Raw genomic sequence first — 13,498 nt, forward strand, 5'->3', positions numbered from 1 at the left:
ACATGGTCGTCATCATCATTATCATGATCAGCCTGTATTAATCCACATCAGGACGTAGACCTCATACAAGACGCCATTGGCCCTTCTCATCCACGTTCTGTTCTGATCTATTAAAAAAACAAATATTTTAAATTTAATAAAACCTTGTTAAGAAGTTGCTATAAAAGGTAAGTGGAGATTTTAATTGATACCAATAATGAAAAAAAAATATTTCTCATCAGTTAAAGAAATTATAAGTACGGAGCCAAACAATCATCAAACATTGTCTGATAATGTCACCAGATTTAGCATCATAGTAAAAACATAGCCCATACTGACAACCCGTTCTGACAAAACAATATCGAAACCATATTCTCCAATATCATCGATTTTACGATACGTTATATTCAAATTCCTCTAATTAATATTGGTTTAATATGCATATCAATAAATTATTCGTAAGTATTTAGAAGATCGAGCCCAGAATATGAATAAGACATATATAATTTGTTCTGAATTAACCATGAGATATTAAAGGATAAATTCATAACATAATTTCCGTGCCTTTATTCGCTAAACGCCCACTCATTTCTAATAATAAATATCCGGACATTCCCATAACTTATGATCTTGACGAGAGTTGACCTTGGGTCGTTTTTGGCTTATGTCACAGTAAATATTTACTCATTTTCGTGATACAGATAATGACTATCTTTGAACATCTGCAACTTGGTCTTGCAAGTGCTTTGGCGGGATTCAAGAAAAGTTGTATGAATGTTACGTGTATCAATTCGGAAAACCGCCAGCGAAAGGCCGGCCTTTTTTATATGATAGGTGGCAAACGAGCAGGAGGCTCACCCGATGGAAAGTGACTACCACCGCCCATGGACATCTGCAGCACTAGAGGGCTAGCACGGCATTTGCTTAAATGCCTTAAAAATTGGGCTGGTGTGAACTTTTGAACATTCTTATGAATGTGACGATTTTTTAAATGTCTGATAAGATTTTTAAATCAATAAACATTCAACTTATACAATAATATATTCGCATTCCACAGACAGTGTTAATTGTCTGCTGACGATTCTATGTGTATAGTTACGTAATAGACAAATTATTTGTCTGGCTTTGTATACAAGGAAGTGCTTCGCTTTTGTTTATTTTTATGTAGGATGTAATCTACAGAACCAATGATTCAATTCTAATTTTATTTTATGAAACATTTACCCACGTGGTAATGATAAATTAACCATTAATTGCATCCGTGCAATGTTGGAATGAGTCGCTGGTATTATATAACTATTTTGAAAAAAAGGTTATATATAATATCAGGCGAGCTAGGACTCACGGGAAGAGCTACTTTATATAGCAAATTCAATGAGATTCAAAGCTTAAGAATTTGAATTTGAATTTGAATTATTATTATTACGTTAAGTAAACACACGCGGCAGTTATCATAAATATGTGCCAATCTTGTACCTAACCTTGAAATGACATCACGCATGAAATAGTTATAAAAAAATATAAAAAAAAACTGTTTTGTTTAAATGCGAATCATCGAAAGACCTACTAGAATATTATGTAATCGTTGAACTATGATAATATAGTATTTTTTATCGCACAATATTTTACATATAATACATTTTACTTTATTTTATTGTGTATTCAATATGTTATATTTAAAAAAAAGTCTTGAAATCGTCGAGTAAATTTATTATATGTTGATGCAATTCCATTTTATATCATATTTTATTACATATTGTTTAGTATGTGTATTTAAATTTTAAGATATAACCGCAAACCACAACTACAAATGTAAGACGGCCAAGTATAATACATTATTGATTTGAGCACTTCTAGAGTTTAAGAGATCTGTGATCCGTCGTCTCACTTTGCTACCAAGATTTAATAAAAATTCCGACTCGAGCGACAACGTGAACGTATCTTTATAAGTAGTTAATAATGTTTCCCTGGTCATACATTATCGAATTAAAAGTCGATTTCGAATCGATGGAACTGAATTATTATTTCTTACTCACTTTCTCACACATTTAGAGTAATAACAGTTACTAGTTGATCGCCAACAGTATATGTTTATTCAAAAGATTTCAATTTCGAATTGAAAGTCGAATTCGAATCGATGGGACCGTTAATTTTCACACTCACTTTTCTCACACAATTAGAGTAATAACAATTACTATTTGGTCGCCAACAATATATGTTTATCAGTTGATTTTATAGTGTTTTCCAAACCATTAAAATTCTTTGTCTTCAATTGATTTCATTATAAACTGCTAGTCATTCGTTCTCATTCGCCGTCAAAATGATGAACATTATTTAGATGAAATTCTTACTGACAAATAGTGTTATAGAATTGGACTTAGTTATTTTAAAGCAGACGAGCTGTAGACCGCAGATCAGCAAACGCAGCGCAGAGTGTCATTCGCACGATTAGGATGATATGACGAAGGCCGCGGGTATAATGCGTTATGCGGACTGAATTTTTATGGTCAGTTACTATTTCAACAGATGGCCCAGTGGTTAGAACGCGTGCATCTTAACCGATGATTGCGGGTTCAAACCCAGGCAAGCACCGCTGATTCATGTGCTTAATTTATCTTTATAATTCATCTCGTGCTCAGCGGTGAAGGAAAACATCTTGAGGAAACCTGCATGTGACAAATTTCATAGAAATTCTGCCACATGTGTATTCCACCAACCCGAATTGGAACAGCGTGGTGGAATATGTTCCAAACCTTCTCCTCAAAGGGAGAGGAGGCCTTTAGCCCAGCAGTGGGAATTTACAGGCTGTTGTTGTTGTTGTACTATTTCATTGGTAATAATCAAAGTTCAATAATACCGAGAACATTTTAGTTCCTTAGGTCGACAACACTTAAAATTGTCTGAGCATCGTTATAAGCGATTCAACCGCTTTGTGCACTTTTGTTTCCATTTTATTTATATACATATCCATTATTATTTAAGCTACTTGTTTTTAAGATACTGTAATTTAAATTATAAGAAAAGGCTTATATATGATTTTTTAAAAGTAAAATGAAGATTGCTAGTTATCAATATAATTTAAAAACAGCTTTTCAAGTCTCAGGCACCTACAAATTCATATATTTTTTCAAGTACAATAATCAAGTTAAGAACATTAGCTTTAATATCTCTCGGCCGTTATGATCACTTAAGACGTGTGACGGCTTGAATTTTCCACCAGTTGGGCAGTTGTGTAATAAGAGGAACGGTTACAAATCGCCGTAATAAATCACTTTGTTGTTGACCCTAATGCCATTACATGGGTGCGGACCGGACTTTTATAATTGATTTAGTTACGTCAACCCCGTTTAAGTTTTGATTTTACGACTTTCAAGTAATTTTTACTGTTAATATTTTTTCATTGTGACTTTTTTTGACGCGTTCATTATCTCTACATAAATTTAAAGTAATATTAAAATAACCGCTTTTTACTAAATGCATGCGTATGTATACACAGTACATAAACCAAAGTATATTTTTTCACAATTTTGTCTGTCTGTTTGTTCCCTGTTTGTTATCTTTGGCTCTAGAACGATTGGACCAATTTTGACGGGACTTTCACTGGCATATAGCTGATATAATAAGGAGTAACTTTGGGTACTTTTATTACAGATTTAGTTAAAAAATAATCACGTCCAAATACTATATCGCGCGTAGACCTCTGGCATGCTACCACTCCGTTGTGACGTCAAGACCATTAACTTAATATCACAAAAGCTACCTAATACATTAATAAATATTTGTTAAATTCAAACACGCGAAGATGCAGGCACAGCTTGTATTTAATAATAATAATATTAATACAACTAACTATTATATATCTCTGGACTATTAGATACTCATACTTTTGTATAGCAAAAATAAAATGGAATCCAAATAAGCATATAATAAAATTTACCCAACGTATACAAGATTTTTTTATTACAATAATATTTTTACTTAACTTCAAACCGAGTTATTTTGATGATTATCTTTTATTTAAATTATAAAATATGCAATAATTGTAATTCTTCTCAATAGAACTTAGCACAGTGCAATATAATAATTACTACATTATTGTAGTTAAGCAATTATATTATAATTATATTAAACAAAAGTTTTTATAGGAACGTATAACAGATTTGTTTTGATTTCATTTCATCTTAAACTACAAGTCACTCGTCTACATATGGCGCCGAAATGATGAAACTTCTTTAAAATTAAAATTTTAAGCTCAAATAGTATATAGGTACATACATACATACATACATACATCAGTTCAGTTGGGATTGGAGATTGTTGAAAATAATTTATTTCAATATTGTTTACGTTTTTCATTTTCTTTTTTTCTTATTAATCCGTAGTTACGCCCTATAAGCTAAAATTTCCGCTCTTTAAAATTTTATATGCCATCGCCATATTTACTAGGAGAAAAATCTGATTTTTTATGGAATAAGTTGGCGGACGAGCATATGGGTCACCTGTTGGTAAGTGGTCACCGTCACCCATAGACAATGACGCTGAAGAAATATTAACTATTCCTTACATCGTCAATGCGCCACCAACCTTGGGAAACCGGAACACAACAATACTGCGTACTGTTGTTTAGCGGTAGAATATCTGATGAGTGGGTACTACCCAGGCGGGCTTGCAAAAGCCCTACAACCAAGATTTGTATTTCGCTGTTAATATAATTACATAGTATAAAACAAATTAGTACCAGCATCATCATTGCACCCGAACGAAGATGGGGCGGGTCGCTAGTTTAAGATATTTTACCATTGAGTGAAATGTAATTTAAAGTTATAATAATATTATTATTAAATTTCTTGAAGGTAGGTATTGAAGAGTAAATTAAAAACACATTGACATAACTGTATCGTTATACGCACACAAAGAAACATATATAAACAGAAATACACAAAGGAACTTATAAAATAATATTTTATTAACAGCATCGATATTTCTTTATTTTTCTTGCATAAAACTATTTCACTACAAAGACTAAGGTAAGGTTTCCCTTTCGTTTATCCTCGTTTGAGGGTGAAAGACCATTTCGTTTGACATAGATAAATCACACAATGAAAGCTGTGTTTGTACGTTTTGGAGATATAGCATAATACGTCAACGGTTAAACAGAAACGCCTGAGGGTGTATTATCGGCTCAGGGTCGCTTTCCCATGCTTTTGAAAATGTCTTCTCAAATTCCTAAGTGTCAAAGGAGTCCTGGAAAGTGTTACAATGAAATCACGAAAGTATTATCCTCAGAACAGCTCTACATAACGTGCTTGTGCTGATAAACTCTTACAAAGGATATTCACAAAATTACTTTTAAACAAAATATCAATACAAGGAACGAGTACGGACTATAGTGGCAGATTTACCAACAAGCTAAGTAGGCTGGCCTAGGGTGGCAGATTTTGAGCGGGAGCAAATTTAGCAGAAAATTGTATATTATCTTACAGATATTAAAAATAAAACTTATAATTATATGTTTACATTACGTCCGTAATCCGTATACTCGTCACTACATAGCGAGTTGGAAAAATAATCTAGTAACTGACAGAAATATCACCTAGTTTATAATCATACTAATAACGGGAATAACCGATGTAATGAGGTTGATAGAACACAAATAATAAATGTTGCAAAAAAAATGTAGTAACACCCTGTAAATTTCCCGCTGTTGAGATAAGGCCTTCTCTTTCATTAAGAAGAAGGTTTTGAACATATTCCACCACGCTGTTTCAATGCGGGTTGGTGGAATGCACATGTGGCAGAATTTCGATGAAATTAGACACATGCAGGTTTGCTCACGATATTTTCCTTCACCGCCTAGCACGAGATGAATTATAAACACAAATTAAGCTAATATATATAGTGATGCTTGCCTGGGTTTGAACCCGTAATCATTGCACGCGGTCTAACCACTGGGCCATCTCAGCTCTTTAATTTATGTACATATCAATAATTACTTAAGTTAACTGTTTTTAAGATACTGTAATTTAAATTGTAAGAAAAACCGATGTAATGAGGATGATAGAACACAAATTATAAATATTGCAAAAAAAAATGTAGGTGTGGCAAAAAATTAATAGCCTGCTAGTCTACTAGCGGCAGATTTGTAAGTAGGCCACTGACGGACTAGATTTATATAACGACAAGTTCTTGTGGTGGAACAGTTGAATATGACACAACACTATATAACTTTAAAGTAAATATATAATAAGGTATTTTACTACGTTTGAAAAAGAACTTCAAATATATTTTGGTAAAATAAACAAGTCTATGCTATCAAATTTAATTTAATTTTAAACCTTATTTACTGCCGCAAAAAGATGTCAGTCATTTTGGTGACGTCACATTGATAAAAATAACAGTTGTACGACAGGCTCTCATTATAATTCTTTAAACGTTAACAGCTACAAATATTTAGTGTTTTTGGAAAAATAATGAATTACAATCACTGTCGTTGTATAGTGTACAAATACTAACATTACATTAGAATAAAAATTACGACTTTTAATTTTAATATAATAAAATACTAAAGCGTTTTTATGACTGCAAAAATAAATCTCAAAGAAAAAGTTCATACAAAACGTTGCAAACTTTCTTTCAGATCAACTTGTGTGCATATTTCCAACTAGACGCATAGATAACATAATTTTTGTGACGGACATACGAAGTTTGAACTCTGGACCTCTTGATCTGCGACCTTATATACCACTAAACCGTTGAGACAATCAATCCATTACATCAACAGTTCAGTCTAGCGTTCACACTTTTAAAGTTTTTATTTTGATAAATGGCAGAAGAACTCGCAATAGTACGTTAATATTTCAAGTAACAAAAGCATACTGCTAACTTAACACAAACCAGACAGCTAACATCTCTGTAGAAACTTAAGAGTAGTGATATGTCAATTTTCGCAAGTGTGCTCTAACCCTTAAACTGTTAAGATTTTAAGGGAAATTCGTCTCTAAGTATATACGGTTTGAGGTGATAATTCTTTATACTACTAACTATTGTTTGTCAACTTGTTCAGCTCAAATTTCGTTTAGATACAACGTTGACAGGACAAAAATAAAACGTTCAAACAATTCACTTTTATACTATTTGCTTAAGTTTTTTTTTTTATTTTTCAATATCTTATTTTGTTATTTCAATTTAACTTTTATAAGTTCTAATATAAAAAACAAAGATAAAATTGTTATTTTATTTAAATTGCCAATTATCTATGTTCTTTAACATCTGTGATTTTATTATTTATAAGATTAAAAGTTCGTTCTTTTTTCAAATTTTTTAAAAATCAATTCTTTCAGCCAATCTTCATTCATTTACCAATTTATTTATATTTCGAAAATTCTTTGATAATGACTTCATTATTATTATTTTGCATAGAAATGGTCACCGAATTTGTTCTTACGCAAGTTGGTACTTATTTCTATTAAGGCGATTATGTGGAAGAGATTGCCTCCAGTTCATGCCTTAGTAACTATTCTAATAGTTGTCTAAACTATATATAATAGTAGTCTATTTATTAATAGTGTAGGATTATTTTTGCCTAATACTGTGTATTTGTTCGTCATAAAGTACAAAAAATAACTTATATTAATGGTTTCTGTACCATTTGAAATCGATTTTAATGGTCAATTTAGTGTCAAACAAAAGAGATGACAAGAAAAGAAATAAGCTTCTATAGAGAGCAACACATTAGCCATATAACAAATGCACGAGAGGGTCTAGCTTCAATCCGGAGCTCAATTTATATATCTACAATATTGCAGTGAAAATGTTTATATTACATTTCAAGCTACTCAAACCAAATGTCTGCCTCAAATTGTATTATATAGTATAACCAAATATAGGGTTCACCCTACACTTCAGTGCTGTACTATTAGTGTATGTGTAATACCTTTTTTATTTAATGTTGTCTTAAATTTTCGCGATTATTACACATTTAAATAAAACTAATTATAACGGATGAATCGTTATAATTAGTTCCTTATTGTCAGGAATCCTGACAATACATTAAGTCACACAGTTTATAGGAAACCCACACACACCAACAAATACCTCAATGGTGACTCGCACCACCACCCTAGCCAGTTAGCTACCGTTGGCAAATCTTTGTTTCAGAGAGCCCACCATCTCTGCGATGCTGAACACCTAGAGGACGAGCTACGTCAGGTCAAGCTTGCACTCCACCAGAACAAGCTGCCCGTGCCTCGCCAGCATCGCAGAAGCCGTATCAAGCCACCCACAGTTGAGCGACAACCTGCATTTCTACCATATGTGAAGGGAGTTACAGACAGGATTGGCAACATCTTGAAGCGAGCTTCAATTAAAACCGTGTACAAGCCTCATAAGAAAGTGAGCCAGTTCTTGAGACCTATCAAGAGTAATATTCCCTTACAAACTGCAGGAGTATATAAACTCGAATGTGAGTGTGGTTTATCTTACATAGGCCAAACAAAGAGAAGTATCGGTACCAGGGTCAAGGAACATATAGGAGATGTCAAAAATAGGCGTTCTTCTAAGTCTGCAGTCTGTGAACATGCTCTGGATAAACCTAACCATTTTATCCGATTTGATAAACCACAGATCCTCGCTAGAGAACACAGATTCATTCCTAGAATGATACGCGAGGCTATTGAAATTCAAAAACATCCGAACTTCAATAGAGAAGATGGTTGGAGACTTTCTAACACCTGGGATCCACTTATTAAAAATTTGAAATCCCAAATCCAACAGACTGCAAGACCTAAAGATACAGTTAGTGCCTTCTGCGTGCAACCGGAACGTTACTCAAGATATCAATTGAGAAATCGTTGGCGGTAGTTGTTAATAATATTTCCTTTGTTCTTCAAATAGACGAATGTCATCTTAGTCTACCCGTGACCACGAACACTGCAAAGTGCTCGAAACGTCGGGATGTTTTTAAAAATAATTAATATACGCGATTCATCCGTTATAATTAGTTTTATTTAAACCTTTTTTATTTTTACTTTCAATATTCCTCCTACAAATGGTATTCGCATTGTATTTTTCTTAAGGAAACGAGATGTATAATAACTGAAAGTGAGTCATAGTTTCCGTTAACATCTACGTGTTTTAGTCACTATGTTATGTCCAATAACTATATGCTTCAAATTGATGACGTGTAGAATGATATTGCTACTTTTGTCATGCGAGTAATATAAGAAAAGAAAACTCTCTTGAATGTAGGTGACAGCAAAATTAAATATGATTACTCTTATAAGGAAATATAATACTATACTATATAATTTACTTGGGGGTAGGGCTTTGTGCAAGCCCGTCTGAGTAGGTACCACCCACTCATCAGTTTTTCTACCGCCAAATAACAGTACTCAGTATTGTTGTGTTCCGGTTTGAAGGGTGAGTGAGCCAGTGTAACTACAGGCAAAAGGGACATAACATCTTAGTTCCCAAAGTTGTTGGCGCATTGACGATGTATGGAGTCGTTAATATTTCTTATAGCGTCATTGTCTATGGGTGATGGTGACCACCGGTGAATCAGGTGGCCCATATGCTCGTCCGCCAACCTTCATCATAAAAAAAATGTGAGTATACCGATTTGAAGTTTTGACCCACGGTCAAATTATTGGAGACCAAAGCAAAATGAATATTGAACTCATTTGCATAAATGAAATAAAAAACAAAAAGTTGCTTGTTATTCAATAAAGTGCATAAACACAATGTATACAAAAAGTAAAACAATCTTTTTTACCAATGGTTTAGTTCATAACTGATGTATATACATAAACTCTTAAATGCTAAAATCACTAATCTCCTGTTAAATTAATTCGTTCATTACACAAAAATAAAAATATACAATGTATGTGTGCATATTTTAATGCATTTTGCTTTTAATCCGAATATACTTTAATTTTGATAGAATTATATGGATTACAAAAGTGAATATTACCAACATAATTACAAAAGAGCCTAAAAGTAACAGAATTAAATCAATGGCATAATATTCAGTCCAATGCATGTGAGCTGCCGGTGAACGAAGATGCGCCGCGCCCTTATGTCTTAAGACGTGTTCCGTCCACCACACAGCGCGTTCTAATGGTGACAGCGGTTGATCTCGCATGGTGTTTCTTAATCTTACAACATTTTGACGAAAGCTAAAAGTAAAATTATAATAAAATGCATATCCAAAACACCCAAGAGTGGACCATTTATGTGGAGCAGGAAAGGGTCCGCCAAGAATAAACTCTTGATTTATATTGCCATAAGGTTATTTTAGCAGATGGACAATAAATATAATAATAAGGGTAAATAGATCGTTCACTCAGATAATGACACGAATACAACCTATGCAAAAATCTTGTTGACAAAAAAATTTTAGTCTACGTTAAAAATATTATTTAGTTTAAAAAGATTTTTAATAATTTATAAAAGCAAATATCTCATTAATAAACATACCTATAATTTGTAATTACAGTTTCTATAGCTTCCTTTAGTTTTTCCTCTGTCAGTCTTTCTATACTGAGTTTGATGCCTATATTATGTTTGACATATTGTTCGACATTGAACCATTGGTCTCCAAGCATTGGTACACCGATAAGAGGCACTCCAGCTGTTAGCGCTTCGTCTGTCGATTGCAAGCCTCCTTGAGTTATGAAAAGCTTAACTTTGGGATGTTCTGAAAATATCAACATTCATATTATAATTGTTACCTTGATGACTTTATGTCAATGAAATAAAACATTGAACTCACTGAGTAAATCGGACTGCGGTAACCATTTAGATATTCTTACGTTCTTAGAACGACCTGGAATTTCATCTTTATCCCATTTCCATAGAACGTCGTAAGGCAGCTCAGAAAATACTTTTGTAAATATTTGTATCTTCTCTTTCGGTAATAATGAGGGTTTGACATTTGTACCGAAGCTCATGTATATTACTCCATTCTTAGAAGAGTCGAGATAAGACTTAAGATCCTGCAAAACGATAATATTTTATGCCAAATATACAAGTTGGAATATAGAGTAAGAATAGTTAAATAATAATAATATGAATAATTAATAACAATGAACGAATCGATCAATGTACTGGTAATAGTTCATTATACGGACAAAATATAGGTGACATAATATTTTTTGAGTACTTAAAGTATCAACAAAGTGTTATTTAATGATATCGTCCTGCCCGATTTCGGTCACGGTGTCCAATCCCAGGGAAAACCAGCCAACTACGCATAGTTCACTAGTGAGTGTACAAAACAGGTAACTATTAATTTCCTCATATGCATAATCTGATGGAATGACAAGAATGACCGAAATTTTCGGAAATTGCGTTCGAGTAGTTAGCTACTAGGCCAAATTTAATTCTAGCTTTGACATATCTATATAATATTAGAATGAAATAAAGCTTTTAAGGCAATCACCAAAACTACTCATGCGATTGAAATCAAATTTACCAATATTTAGATGGGACCTGCGGGGTGTATATTACCAGGCTGTATATTATCGCGTTAAAATAAAAGGGTTTTATATGGAAATTTGGAGATTTCGCTCGACAAGAAATACATACATTTCTTACGAATGTACAAAAGGTCGATACAATAAATATTATTTGTTAAGGCTAATTTACAAATTTACCAAATAAGACTTTAAGAATCTACTTAATTCAGCGACACTTTCAGATAAGATAAAAATTTCTCTCAAAACACGTTCTTGAATGTCTTGAAATCTTAGATATTATTTATGCTTAAAATAATAAACATTATATCGTGTTCTGTGAACTATTGACTTAACTGTTCCCTGTTAAATTTTTATGCAAATACATTAAATTTCTGAGTGGTGATGCGCGAACGTTAATTTAAAGATAAATCCACCATCCACAACGGATTCTTAAATTGGCATATTATTTCCGGCCGTCCCATAAACTGGTAAAGGAATGTAATATGCCGTGAAATTGATACGTTCAATAAATTGCAAGGACAAATAATTTATTTACTTTAATGGTCTTACGACAACACCGTTTTTCCCATGGCAAATTATGTGAAATCTGAGAATGCATAAATAAATAATAATTAATAAATAAATATGAGACAACATCACATACATTACTCTGATCCCAATGTAAGTAGCCAAAGCACTTGTGTTATGGGAAATCAGAAGAAACGACGGTACCACAAACACCCAGACCCAAGACAACATAGAAAATTAATGATAATCTACATCGACTCGGCCGGGAATCGAACCCGGGACCTCGGAGTAGGGTACCCATGAAAACCGGTGTACACGCCACTCGACCACGGAGGTCGTATAGAAGCATACAATTGAAAATAAACCTACTAAAACAAACCAAACACTAAAACACCAGTGAAAAATTATGTGATTTTACCGTATTTTCATACTTAGCTAAAGTGAAAAAAAAAGTATAAATGTTATATAATCATATATTAAGAGTAATAACTCTTGAGATCACCAACAAAATACAATGCGTCCGAAAAAACGAGCGTAGCTAGAGTTTTGTATTTAAGCAAAGATTTTGCCATTCAGCTTTTTTTAATTTTATAAATTAAAAAAAAAAATTCAATGCAAAATAAATTTTAAAATGTTTTGTTATCTTTAAAGGTTTTGCTTAAATAAAAAAAAAAACAATAATAATGTATCCTTCTACGTACCTGTGGTAATTCTTTAGCAGCTTTTTGATGTAACCCTCCTAAATAAAGTATATTAGGCGGCACAGGACGGTTGTAATCCCATATCGGATTGACGTTTAAAAATAGCATATCTACATTTTTTCTTAATTCTGTAATGCTAGGAATATTTGAACCAAATATTTTCTGTAACATTCTATCCTCTGAACTCATTACCTCTCCATATGTATATTCACTTTTAAACTGTGTATACAATTCCTGAATTTTTTCCCATAGTGTTAATTTATTCAACCGTTGACGGGTTGCTATAGGATATATAAGAGGATTAGTTGCAGCACCAAATTTTTCAAATGTTTCATAAATAGGACCAAGTGAACTTATCTCAATAACTGGTACTTTGTATAAGTAAGTAAAACCTAGAGCTGGTCTTACACATGATTCTATAAAGAGTAAGTCAAATTTATTTTTCTTATCATTAATAAGTTTCTGGACTTCAGTCGTTTTCATTTGCTCTTCAAAAACTCTTGCCAATAGTTCAAAAATAAACTTTATTTGTGTGTGAGCATTTTCTTCATTCCCTTTATCTGCTTGTAAAAATGTTGTCCACATATCATAAGATATATCATGAACATCTATTTCAGTTAGGTTTTGAGGACTTTGTCCTTTTGGAAAAGCTGGATCTGTTGTTATCACTGTCACATCGTGTCCACGTCTTGCTAACTCCTGCATCAGGGGACGGAACACTACTTGATGACTGATGGATGGAGTTGGAAACACAGCCAATATCTTCGCGCACTCACATTTCACTATTACAGAAACAAACAAAACTGCTAGAATGTTTGACATATTTGATGTATTTCT

The 13,498-nt window shown here is 32.9% G+C and overlaps 1 protein-coding gene across 1 annotated transcript; it reads right to left on the minus strand.

The window, feature by feature from the left end:
* Positions 1 to 9,672: 9,672 nt before the first annotated feature.
* LOC124539159 (UDP-glucosyltransferase 2-like) lies at positions 9,673 to 13,498 on the minus strand. The gene is made up of 4 exons (XM_047116457.1): positions 12,662 to 13,498; positions 10,748 to 10,970; positions 10,453 to 10,672; positions 9,673 to 10,151 (listed from the first exon to the last, which is right to left on the minus strand). Exons 1-4 carry the CDS (start codon positions 13,481 to 13,483, stop codon positions 9,872 to 9,874), a joined length of 1,545 nt encoding a protein of 514 aa, XP_046972413.1. The 5' UTR covers positions 13,484 to 13,498; the 3' UTR covers positions 9,673 to 9,871.

Source organism: Vanessa cardui, chromosome 22 (genome assembly GCF_905220365.1).
Source record: "Vanessa cardui chromosome 22, ilVanCard2.1, whole genome shotgun sequence".
Classification (NCBI taxonomy): domain Eukaryota; kingdom Metazoa; phylum Arthropoda; class Insecta; order Lepidoptera; family Nymphalidae; genus Vanessa; species Vanessa cardui.

What these genes read in the sequence shown, in the direction of transcription:
- LOC124539159 (XM_047116457.1), bottom strand. Translation starts at nt 13,483, where the DNA reads ATGTCAAACATTCTAGCAGTTTTGTTTGTTTCTGTAATAGTGAAATGT. An exon ending in CTGCTAAAGAATTACCACAG is followed by an intron (nt 10,971 to 12,661) that starts GTACGTAGAAGG and finishes ATCGTTTTGCAG; the next exon opens with GATCTTAAGTCTTATCTCGA. An exon ending in ACTGTAATTACAAATTATAG is followed by an intron (nt 10,152 to 10,452) that starts GTATGTTTATTA and finishes TTTTACTTTTAG; the next exon opens with CTTTCGTCAAAATGTTGTAA.